The sequence below is a fragment of the Ornithodoros turicata genome, chromosome 1, assembly GCF_037126465.1.
Source record: "Ornithodoros turicata isolate Travis chromosome 1, ASM3712646v1, whole genome shotgun sequence".
Classification (NCBI taxonomy): Eukaryota; Metazoa; Arthropoda; class Arachnida; order Ixodida; family Argasidae; genus Ornithodoros; species Ornithodoros turicata.
Genome location: NC_088201.1, coordinates 76094922 through 76107189, shown reverse-complemented (window position 1 = coordinate 76107189; position 12268 = coordinate 76094922). Strand labels below are relative to the sequence as shown.

At 47.3% G+C, this 12268-nt stretch overlaps 1 protein-coding gene across 1 annotated transcript in view; it reads left to right on the top strand.

Annotated features, from left to right (window-relative positions):
• Positions 1-12268, top strand: part of LOC135378408 (neprilysin-1-like) — an 87319-nt gene that overhangs the window by 18019 nt on the left and 57032 nt on the right. The window contains exons 5-7 of the mRNA XM_064611438.1: positions 8052-8132; positions 8855-8985; positions 9865-10090. Of these exons, the coding sequence (XP_064467508.1) occupies positions 8052-8132; positions 8855-8985; positions 9865-10090 (438 nt within the window). The remainder of the gene's footprint in view (positions 1-8051; positions 8133-8854; positions 8986-9864; positions 10091-12268) is intronic.

The following is a 12268-nucleotide window of genomic DNA, read 5'->3' as shown; positions in this document are numbered from 1 at the left end:
ACTGATTAGAGTACGTCGGAGAAAGTACAATACCGCGGGACTCATTTTGGACGATACCTTTAAGGGATCTTTTTGCTGGGGACGTTTTCTCGGGTTTCGAAGAGATACAAATATCCTATTACACAGTACGCAAATAAAAACACTTTCACGAGAGATGCATCAAGAACTCTTACGTAGTACACTCTAAATCATTTCACACCTTTAAAGGTGTAAAATGGGTGTATTAACAAAGATCACACCCCTTTCACACCCTACAAATTTGTTTTGGAAGTTCCTGAGGGTGTAACGATGGTGTACTACACCCTCATGTGAAATATGGTGATAGTGTGTCGCCTGGGTGTAGAAAGGGAGTATGTTTGTTTTCGTTCACATGAACAAAAGTAAATATATACAACAACAGGGAACAGGAAGTTACATTACAACAGTGCATGGCCTGGATTTACAAGTGTACCATCTGGTAATGCATGCAGATTTAGAAGATCTGTTGAGATAGTGCTCAGATTTCTTAAACCCCGTTGCTCTTCATTGCAAAACAGAACAAATACATGATAGTGCTCATCATACTCGACTGTAGTTAATGTTTGTATGAGAAAATGATGGTATCAGAGTTAATAACATGTATGCCTGCAATCTCAATGAACACGGTTAAGTCCTCCTCTGAAGATTCTTTGGCAACGACAGCCAACAGCAAATGTGTTATCATTATCAACTGCACTTTTCACATAGACTGTAGATTCTGCGTGAATATCACGGTCATGAATGTAACTTTGAATTGCTTCTGGGTCATGTTGAAGTAGTATCTCCTTGGAACCATCAGTAGACGTGGCATTTCTGATGAAGGACTGCGACCACACATACATTTGATAAAATTGATATCTTCTTGCTAATGAAAGGGTTATGTTCTTAAAATGTCGGGTTTTTCTAGCAACACCTTTAAAATGCTGGTGTTTCCCTTCGAAACGTGTACAACCATACAGATAGGAAAAACATCCTGATGAGTCACGGATAATGAACAACGTGTTGCATTTTACAGGGGTTAGATATTTGTGGGTACAACACAGCAAAGCCTTGAAGAAACGAATAAATGCAGCGTTCTAAGAAATGAACATGCATATGAGGAAGGTGCCTGCTCATGAGAAGGTCTACAGTTTCACGAAAAGCTATATACAGCTGCCATGCTTCATTGCCATGCACAGCTGCCATGCCATACATGATTGGCTGCGCATGTTTACACACATATTTAATCACCTTGATGTGCATACATATATGGACCTCAATGTGATCATACGCAATATGCTGGTAATTGTGAATACACAGTTACTAGCCTATTGCCACAAACCCAGCAGTTTTATTCGGCGTTACGCCCTTTACACCCCAATTGCCATGAGGGTGTTAAAATACACCTTAAAAGGTGTGCGCCATGAACATTTTGATTTACACCCTTTAAGGTGTAAAACGATTTAGAGTGTACTGTGTGCATGCACCATTGTGGCACAAACCACGGGGCATGCCCGCCTCATGGAAACTTTGGGGAGCATACAACTACAGTTTATACTGAGCAGGTTGAATTTTGGAACTCCGCGGTTGTCGTTGCAAAGGCACATCATGTTCATTGATACGATCGTGTGGCCTACTATCATGTGGCCGCGCTGCCTGATATTTGTAATGTGATTTGTGATTATTCAATTTCTACCTTCGAAAACTTTATGGCCTCTGTTCATCTGTCGATATAACTTCAATTCAATCAGTTTTGTCTACTGCACTTAACCCTCCCATGAACCCTCGTCTTACTTCCTTCAGTTTCTCGCCTGTTATACAATATTCCCTCACCCAGCGTTGCAGCCCTTTTCGTTCGCTCTGACATACCCGTCATACGTAGACCCTCGTAAACGAAAGGCAGAGGAGAGTATGTCAGCTGAACAGTCCGTTTGGCCGCTATGGACGTTACTGTTTACCTCTACACTTGCCATCAGCGTCAGCCTTCAACACAGACGGTCCGAAAAAATACTTAACTCTCTTCCTCCTCCCTACGTAGGGAGGTAGCGTCTCTGTTTGCGCGTTTGGATCTCTGCCTCCTCAATGATGGGTCCCCAACATTTATTCAGGCATTGCGCCTGTCTTCGTGCTTGGACCTTACGGCAGTGTCTTCATCTATAGCGTGGCGTTTCTCGTAGCAAGCTGGTGTAGAACTCCTTGGCAGCGACCATCTCCCTGTGCTGATTAATATTGGTGGTGCGCAGCTCCCTCCGCTTACACGCTGCATCGAGAGCTCCGACTGGAACTCCTATCGATCCACCATAGAGTCGACCTTCAGAGACCAGCAGCTGGAGCATCCGACTTCTTCCTCCTTTGCTAAAGTCGTGGCAGATGCGATGACTCGCTCCACAACGGTGCGCCGTGTCCCCATCGCCTTCCCAGCCATTGACGCAGAGTATGAACGGTTGTGTGCTATTAGGCGTCGGACTGAACGGAAAGCTCGTCGTTCTCGTCTCTCGTGTCACATCGCTGATGCGCGACGCATTCAGAAGGCCATACAGAGACACCTTACAAACCTCGCCGAAAAGCGTTGGCGGCGACTTGCGAGTTCCTTGTCTCCGCGGACGCCACTTTCCCTAATATGGATCATACTCAGGGCACTCTCCACACCTGTTGCTCAACGGCGCCCTTTGCAAACGCTCGCGCTAGCGTTCGGAAATCGACGTTACAAACGAATATTGTGCCCGTCTAACGACAACTTCGGGGGACACTATACCGCCAGAAGCCCCCTGGTCTCTACCGGTACCGCCCACTTTTGTACGCCTCCCAAACCTTCTGGAAAGCAGAGATCAGGTCCCCCCTCAAGTCCTCCGAGCCCATTTTCATGCTCTGGTAGACGCGAAGTTTTCTACGTTTACGGCAGCATATACTGATGGCGCATCCCGAAACAACAAGTCCGCCTCAGCCTTCGTCATTCCATCCGAAGGTGTCGTGCACGGAAGACGCCTCTCACATCCAACCTCCTCCACAGCTGCGGAACTCTATGCCATTCTTTTCTTTCTACAACACATCGCTGATTTTCCACCCCGGGAATGGGCAGTCTTTACAGACTCCAAATCTGCCCTTCAAGCAATTGAAAATTCCGGCATACGAGGCCCATCCGCACCCCTAGTCACAGACGTGCTAATGGCTTACCACACTATCTACGCCGCAGGCCACAGGCTAGTTCTCCAGTGGGTTCCAGCCCACTGTGGTGTCGTGGGGAACGAGCAGGCCGACAGCGCCGCAGAAGCAGCACTCTCGTATCGGAAACGGACCCGTATTGTTCTGCTGAGAGGAGACCGCCGTTCCATTCTGCGACGCCTAGTGACACCCCTGGCTTCCCGCCGACGGACAACCGACATTCTTCCCCCCTCTATGTTGAACAGAGTTGATCCCACGCTCGCTTTCCGCACGCCACGAAACACCTATCGTCAAGATGCTGCATTAATCCACCGAATGCGCCTCGATGTGGCCTTTACAGCTCAGTGGCGTTACCGCTTGAGGCAAGTTGACTCTCCCACCTGCTGCCACTGTGGTGCTCTTGAGGACCTGGAGCACATTCTTCTTCATTGCCCTCACTACGAACCTTCCCGAACCACACTCTCCGAGTCTCTTCGTCAGCTGGACTCTCGCCCTTTCTCCCTCTCGAAATTGCTTGGTCCCTGGCCCAATCCAGCCCAGCAACGCTCTGCGCTCAAAGCTCTTCTGACATTTCTGGACACCATCGGACTTCGATCGTTATTGTGAAGGGGCTCGTTATTTTATTCCCCCCATTCCATCCAGCAATGGGGTAGAGTATCGCCTGTGGCGATGAAACTCCCCACTCTCCAAGGTCGAAAATAAAGTTGTTGTTGTTGTTTCGGGGGCCCCGGTGTCAGAGGGATCGTCAGCTTGTGCCATCCCGGTCGTCCTGGAATCCTCACAGGAGCAATGGTTCTTCTCTTCTGCAATCTCTGGTTCTTCCGTTCTGCTTCATGGAATTAGAGGCTACCCTAAGGAAATCACATCCTCACACCTCTCCTGGGTCTGACTGTATTACGTACAAGACACTCGAAAATCTACAGTTCCATGGCTGACATGAACTCCTCAGGCTCTAGAATCATTTCTGGCGGGATTGTGTTTTCCCAGCAGAATGGAATAATACGGTGATAGTGACGCTCCCGAAGCCAGGCAAGTCTCCTGCTGTCCTCCACCAGCTGTGTGGGAAAGATTATGGAACGGATGGTATCCGCACGATTGAACTGATATTTTGAGGGCACCCGATTCTTTCCTGAGGCCATGGCTAGCTTCCGGCAAGCACGGTCTGCAGTTGACAATGTCATCGATCTCGTCTCCTGTATCCAGCAAGCAAAGTGTGATGGGCTCCTACGGGCCGCTGTCTTCCTCGACGTGGCGAAAGCATACGAGGGTGCTCTCCGCAATTCCTTGTTGCATCGCTTCAAGAAGCTAGTGTGGGCGGCTGTACCCTTGCCTGGTTGCAAGCCTTCCTCTCCGACATATCTGTGTTCGTACCCGCAGCAAAGGGTGACAGCGCCAACTACACTGCGCATCGTAGAGTACCACAGGGAAGCGTCCTCAGCCCGCTCCTGTTTAATGTCATTCTGACACACCTCCCTTCTCTTCTGCCCATATCACGATAACCATTGATAAGGGACTGACATGGCCGCTACAGATCAACTCTCTCTCTGCTAGCGCCCGCATCTACAGTAATGTGCTCCGGCACCTCTACGGATCCACCTCGGGCCCGTCCTGTGCTGATCTGCATCGTGTGCATTGTTCCCTGTTGCTTCTTGGCGCTATGCGCTATAGCCTGCCTGTCCTGTATAGGATCTCCAGCACTCACGAGCGGGAGCTGCTAAATATTCAGGCCAGAAGCCTCAACCTTTGTTTGGGAGTGCCGGAGACTACGGAAACCTTCTCTGTTTTGGCGGAGGCACGGGAACCATCGGTGGTTATTCTTCGCGATAGTGTCGCCTTACACGCGTACACGTGTTATCTTGCCCGGTATCCGGTATCTGTGTGACATTGCTCAACGTTATCCCGCATGTGCATTCGGTCAAGCTATTCTTCGCTTGCGGGGCAACATCCCCTCAGCTTAGGCCCGGACCTCGTATGCGCCACCCATGTGGTCACTTCACTGCCCCACTATACAAACGTCCAATCCGGGTCTTAGGAAAAATAATATTGTACCAACAGTTGTAGCCTGTCAACTGACCTTGCACCACAGCCACAGCCACCACCGGCATCTAACCCAAGTATACACTGATGCTTCAGTGTCTCTAGTTGGGTCGTCTGCTTCCTTTTGTATCCCAGAGGATGGAATTGACCAAATTGAGCACGCATTCAAACTTCCTCTTATGTCATCTGCCGAGGCCGAGACATTCGCAATACTGGGCACTTTGAGACACGTCTCCACGTAGGCGCACAGGGCCTGGACGATCCTGGCTGACCGAAAGTGGCTCTAGAGGCGCTGGCCTCTTACTCTGCTGGAGTCATCAATGACACCTACACCACCGTCATCGCCCTGCACTCCGAACTTGTATCCCTGGGACACAGCGTGGTATACTCCAGTGTATTCCGAGCCATGTCGGACTTTATCGCAATGATCGTGCGGACGGCATACCAACGACAGTGAGCAGCAAACGGTCCTTCCCACTACGCCGTCTATGTGCCAGCTGAAAATCCGCCGCTTTATTACCATCTGCACGCAGCTCTTTCAGCATGAAGCTATACGCACCAATGCTTTGCTTAGATGCATTGACCTGCTAATGACACATGCTGTGCCTGGCCGCATCCCGCGCATCAAGGAGTCGCTGCTTATCGCATCAGCTGCGGCTGAATGTAGCACGACCTCCACTCCTCCTCTTTAATATGAGCCAACTTCTATCACCTCTTTGCCCCACGTGTCATGTAGAAGCAGACATGCAACATATACTCCTTGCCTGCCAGCGCCACGCAGATCACTGGTCCAGTCAACGGTACCGTCTCGCTCATCTACGCTACCAAGAGCTTTCCCTCCCGGTCCAACTTGGCCTTACTGAGCACGCTGAAGTCACGTCTGCGCTGACACGATTCCTTCTGGAAGCTAAACTCTTGGGTACTCTCTGACCTCCTACATGACTTTCTGCACAATGATTAGTGAAGGAGATGCCTTTTTCTGTGTTTCTTAATTTTCTGTGTCGTTGTTTCTGCATCTTACTTTTTGTTTGTCTGTGTTCGCTTTTGGGAATAGCAAGCCTACATCACGGCTAGCCTTTCCCTTCTGTTTTTTCCTATCACCATTAAACATATCCCCCTTCACCCAGCCTGAAGCTTTCCATAGTGCTTGAATATAACATATATTCCCTCCACAGCATCAAGTAATCTGTCTCCTCTAATTATTGTACTGCACTGTGCCTATGTTTTGCTCGTTGGATTACATATGTTGTTTTGTTTTGTACTGTACTTTTCCTGTCATGGTGTTCAAGTTCCCCTCTTCTTCAGTTTTGTATTTCTGATGTCGCTCTTATCTGTTTTCTTTCCGTTGAGATTTCCTTGTCATTCTGTTGCTCTATTGTTTCGTATCATATCTAATTTTGGGATTGGATTGGGATTGGAAAAGAAATGAAAATATGGAGAGGTTAGTCCCGACCCAGTCAAAAATGGCTACTCCAAAACGCGTTTGTGGGTGAAAAAAAAAAGAGCCAAAAAAAAAAGAGAAGAACAAACAAACAAAAACATGAAAGGGGTAGAATGCCGTAACCTGGTGATGGGCAGGCCAGCAGCCTAGAGCCTTCCCAACGGAGAAAGGACGATTGTCGAGGCAGGCTAATGCCGCCTCAAGGGAAAGACGAGGCGATCTGTATCGAGGGCAGGCCTCGATAACATGCTCTGTGTCCTCCAATACCCCGCACTCAGAACAATTCGGTGAGGAAAGCTTCCCAAGTTTGAAGAGGAGGCGACCGGTATATGGCACGTTGAGACGCAGCCGGTGAATGATGGAGGTAACGGCCCGGGGGAGCGCTGGGGGCATTAAAAACTGCAGGTCCGGATGCCCTTTGTGCAGTACTGAGGAAACTGGGACGCATCGACGCCAGTGTTCCCCGCTCAGACGCTTCACTACTGCGTTTATCGTGCTCTTTGCATCCCCTCTTGTGAAGTAGACGGGGTGCGTGCGAACGCCACGCGCTAGATGGGCAATCCTGGCAGCTGCATCCGCAGCCTCATTTCCGGGGACACCGCAATGGCCAGGGACCCACTGCAACTGGATGGCATGACCCCGTGATACGGCAGAGGTGTACACTTCCAGGACATCGTGCACAATTGGAGACAGACATCCTGACCCTGTAGAGTAGAGAATGGCTTGTTTTGCTTTGGAGTTCCTTTGGAATGCTTTGCTGGAATTGCTTTGGAGTCTGTGAAGATGGACCAGTGAGCTGGGGATGGAGAGGATGCAATGAAGACAAGCGTCTAATCTAATATGTAATTTTATACTGTGTATTGTATATGCTTTTCTGTATATCTACCTAGGATAGTCAGGCAACACAAAGGGCCTTGGGCCGTTCTTTGGCACTAAATAAAACCATTATCAATATGATTGTTGCTAACAAGCCGCATGCTTTCTTTTTGTTGCTGTTGTTGTTGTTGTTGTTGTTTTAATTCGCCATAATGAGACACCTTCGTTCGAACTAAGATTTTGTCGTCATGAGGCACTTGGGAATTAAAGGATTGTTGGTCGTAATGAGACTTCTGCCGTAACGAGACGTTATCGAGAAAAAGTAGCTCAAACAGGTGCAAAAGAGGAGGCTCTTCATACCACGGAATGGTGGACATAATCTTCGCCGATCAATGTTGAAACTCCGGTTCTGGTTCAGTACACTTGATGCACCTGCGCCTCATCAATTGGGGAAGTAGGCTACTGGAGGAATTATATGTTGTGCGTGTATTAAGAGCCTCAAGGACAGATATTTGTACGCTTCGACAAAGTACAAGTTCATTCTTTCAGCAGTACTCTTCACAGCTTTTAACATTAGTAAATGTGATTTATTCTGCAGAGAACACGATCCCCAGAATCGCGGCGACAGCGCGCAGACGTGAAGATGAGTATCGCAGAATTGCAAGAACAAGTGCCACAAGTAAGTCCTAACCAGTGTTGGGACCCGGGATATCAACCTGTTTCGTACTTCCCGAAGTTCCGGGATTTGCTCGAAGAAATCTGCGGACTGCGAGCTTGCTCACGCAGAATAATCTTTGGTCTTTCACGTGAAGTGCTCCACCCCCCCCCCCCCGAGCCTTGGTTCCAGTATGCAATGATGAATGCATGGCCGCCATACGTGACAACTGCGAATGAATCTAAGCCTCTTTTGAGGAGAATGCAAAATTAACAAAATAAAATGAAACGCACCGTCGGGTTTTCCGTAAGAAGAGTCTCATATTAAAACAAAATGGAAAGCAATAAGCTGTGACGAATATTTTTATTAGGATGGAGAGCGCGCCGAGGAAACACACACAAAAGGCATACGGGAAGTGTTACTCGTCAAAGACTCTGATGTACGCTGTCTTTGCTCCAAATCCTGAAATCCTAGGACTGACAGAATGACCCAGGATTCCCAACACTGCGCGCACTGGGTAGATGGTGTCCTGATAGTGTCGCTGCTTAGTTTCCACGAATCCCAGCATGCGCGGGTGTCCACTACAGGACGATGTCATGGATTCTGGAAGCGCTGCTTGTCTGTGAATCTAATGATACAACACACAGACACAGACAGACAGACAGGTGTAAGCATGTGTAAATCGCTGATAGTGATATGTCCTTTCGCCTTGAAAGCACATCGGTGCTACTTGTGTTCAATGACAGGTACAATGGAAGGTATTCCTCAACACCGTCCTGGAGAATATCAACGTCACATTGAATGACGATGAACTTATCCTAGTAAGAGAACCAGAATTCGTCAAGTCAGCTGCTCAGCTTCTGAAGAATACAGATAGGTACGCATTGGATTTATATACTATACTTAGTTTGGCTTCATTTTTGTCATAATACGCGAGCAAAATATGTTAATTTCAAACAGCTTGGGCACATTAAACAATTCTGTCATAACCTGCAGGTAGAATGTTGAAATATTTGCTGTCGGGGAACTTGTTCGTAAATTTTCTACAGAAATAAAATACGCGTAAGGTTGAAAGATGAACAGCGAATAATTAGCTTCAATGCTGTTTTTGAAGAATGAATAAAGAAAGAGGGGCAGATAGAAGCACAATAAACAAATACCCAATTAAATATACCAGTAATGTCAGAGAAATGTTCGAACCAAGTTTTTGCTCGACTGCGCCTGGGAGTGCGTCAATATTCCGTTCGATGCTCATGCTTTTTGCTTCGTCAATGTTTTGAATCTATATTGACCAGGCATTCAGGCTTTCTCGAGTGGCAGTCAATGCGATTAAGAAAATACTGCAAGCGTCTTTTAAACGTCTCGTCTTCTAGCAGTAGGTCGAATTGCACGAGAGAGACGTTAGATTTTGAAACTGATTCACAAGCGAGTGTGAATGTCATTCCAGCTGCTGTTGTTTTGCAAACCTTTCCCCAGTACCTTACGTGGTGTGATGCATTGCCCTCTGTGGGGTCACGTACAACGCAGCTGGAAGTGTATGTACTGTTGAGGTTAGGTAAGATTTGGCATGGCAAGAAAAATGTGTTGGCTCCAACATCGCAACAGCTAGCTATTCCAAATCATTTCACGATGTCTCCAATGGCTGTTCACCTAACGAGACACTCCCAGAGCGGCTTCCTCAAGTATCATGGTTGAGAATCGGTCCAGGACAATAGGAACACCACAACGCTGAGACTTATGTTATGCACTTATGCAGGAGAACGACGTACAACTATATGGCTTGGAGCATGTTGAGGAACGTAGCTCCAACAACAAGTAGAGTGTTCCGTGAGCTACGCTTTGCCTTCGAACAAGTTGCGGAGGGAGTTCCAGACAGGGCTCCCCTGTGGAAGAAATGCGTTGACAGCCTCAACGACTTGGCTGAGGACGCAATAGGAAGGCTTTATGTAGAGCGCAAGTTTAAGGCACAAGCGAAGGAAGACGTGAGTATGGTACTGTGTTGCCGTAGTTTTGTGAAGTTCTCTTTGTAGAGTGCAAACCAATCTAAAGCGAGCTTCTCCACATCTATTGCGAGGGTGTGGGCAAGCCCGCTAGAACATTCCATTCTACATGCGGGACAATCCGGCAGTGATTTATCTAGACCTCCCCCCTCCCAATTCAACCCCCTAGCCCCCCAAAATATGGGAGACATCACCTACAATCTTGTGACATTATGCAATATCTCGTCAAAGAGCATAAAGACATATGGGAGTAGCTTGCATGTTGTGACGTCATCCCCGCCCCCTGCGAAGCCCGACACACCCCCTGGGACGAAATCTCGGGTAAACATCTGGATCCTCGTTGATGCTGTGCAGCCAGCCGTACACTGAAAAATAATCTGGTGGCAGGTGACATGTCAATGGGATGACAGTATCACAGGCGCAACCAACCTGGTACTCGAGGAAGTGAACCGCACCATCCCTTGGCGATGCGCATTGCAGAAGCCTACAGTCTGATTCTTGTCCCACACTGGTCGCGTAACCCACCATTGTTTTGCGGTTGTGGTACGTGATATAATGCTTGAGTCGTTATGAGCACCGGTATATATCCACTTTTGCTTTATTAATTGATTTGATTACGAGTCCTACGGAGGACATTACATGGGAGCACACAGGACATTACATGGGAGCATGGGAGCATATGTCACTAACAGTACGGCTCAGTATAGCTTAAAATGGCAAAAACAATAATATACATATAGTAAAATACATAAAACGTATTATTCATTGGATCCAAAGCTAAGGCAAATAAAAAAATAACGACTAAATTCTTGAGAATCAGAGGCGACTTACAGCGATGAAAGAAGATCGTTACAGTCACGTTCCTGTTTCAGAAAGGGAAAAAGGAAAGAACCAAGAAAAGTCTTTAGTACGACACGTGTATTGTTTTATTTTTATCTGGTGACCTAGCAGAAATTTGGGTGGGCGGACGTATTGAAACATCCTTGAAGCTCTGGTGAAACCATTTCTACCTGGTGGTGGTGGTGGTGGTGGTAGTGCTAAAACAGCTCGCCGTTGGCGGCCTCACAGCTGGGACTGAAACCTAAACGAATATCGGTTCGGTTATGGTTACGGTTCAGTGCCAGAACACTGAAAGCGGTTACGGTTACGGGATCCCCCGTTTTAATATTTGCGGCTACCGGCAACAGAACTGTTGAACCGGTATTTTTTTTCTCTCTCTCTCTAGGATGTATCTGTAGGCTGCGCGTATGTCGCAAAGTGAGCTACAAAGTGCGAACGGGTAAAAATTAGCGTATTTGATTTATCTGTTGAGCTCCAAAAGGGTGGTGCATTGCCATCTGTCAGGTCGAAGAAAGAGTGAACCCTTTCTTCGACGCGCTTTTGCCATTTGCGACATTCTCCGTAAAATAATTTGTTGCGGTCTCTATTATCTCGTGCACATTCATTTCGCTCGTGCTGTAACGAGCTACAAGACAAGAAAAGCTACGTGCGTTCAGCGGAAAACACATGTGGAAAGAAACAACGTGCAACGCTTGGTATCTCAAATGATCACGATAATACAGTTCATTGCTCATAAGGGACGTACGCTGATGATGATGATGATGATTGGAGTTTTAATGGCGCATCAACAACAAAGATCATAATGCGCTAGCACTGTGATTAAGATGAGACTAGCTGAAAATAGGCACGATGATTAACATAAGGAGAGAAATAATATATAAAATGCCAGTCTAAAACTACAATTTGCAAATGGTTTACAATTCCAATGGCTCTTAAAAAAATTAAAAACTCTGCTAAAAGGGATGATAGCCTCATCTGCAAGCAATAGCGGTGGGTGAAAAGGTAAAAAAATATGTATAAAACTCGTTAAAATGATGCTGACGATGAGTTTCGTGGCGTGAACGTGTGATGAGTATGTGCAGAACAGAGAGGGGTTCACTACAGTGTGTGCAGGAAGCTATGGCCTATCCGAAACCTCATTCGCAAAACACTCAACAGACGACTGTGTCAGCGGTCTCTATGACTTTGGATGTGATGTTTAATGAAATATGTGTAAGGGACGTACGCAATACGTGTCATACGATGCGTATGTCATCCGATTATGGGTCCAAGCAGCGCGTGAGACGTTATGTTGTCTACGAAACTTCTGAATGAAAAACA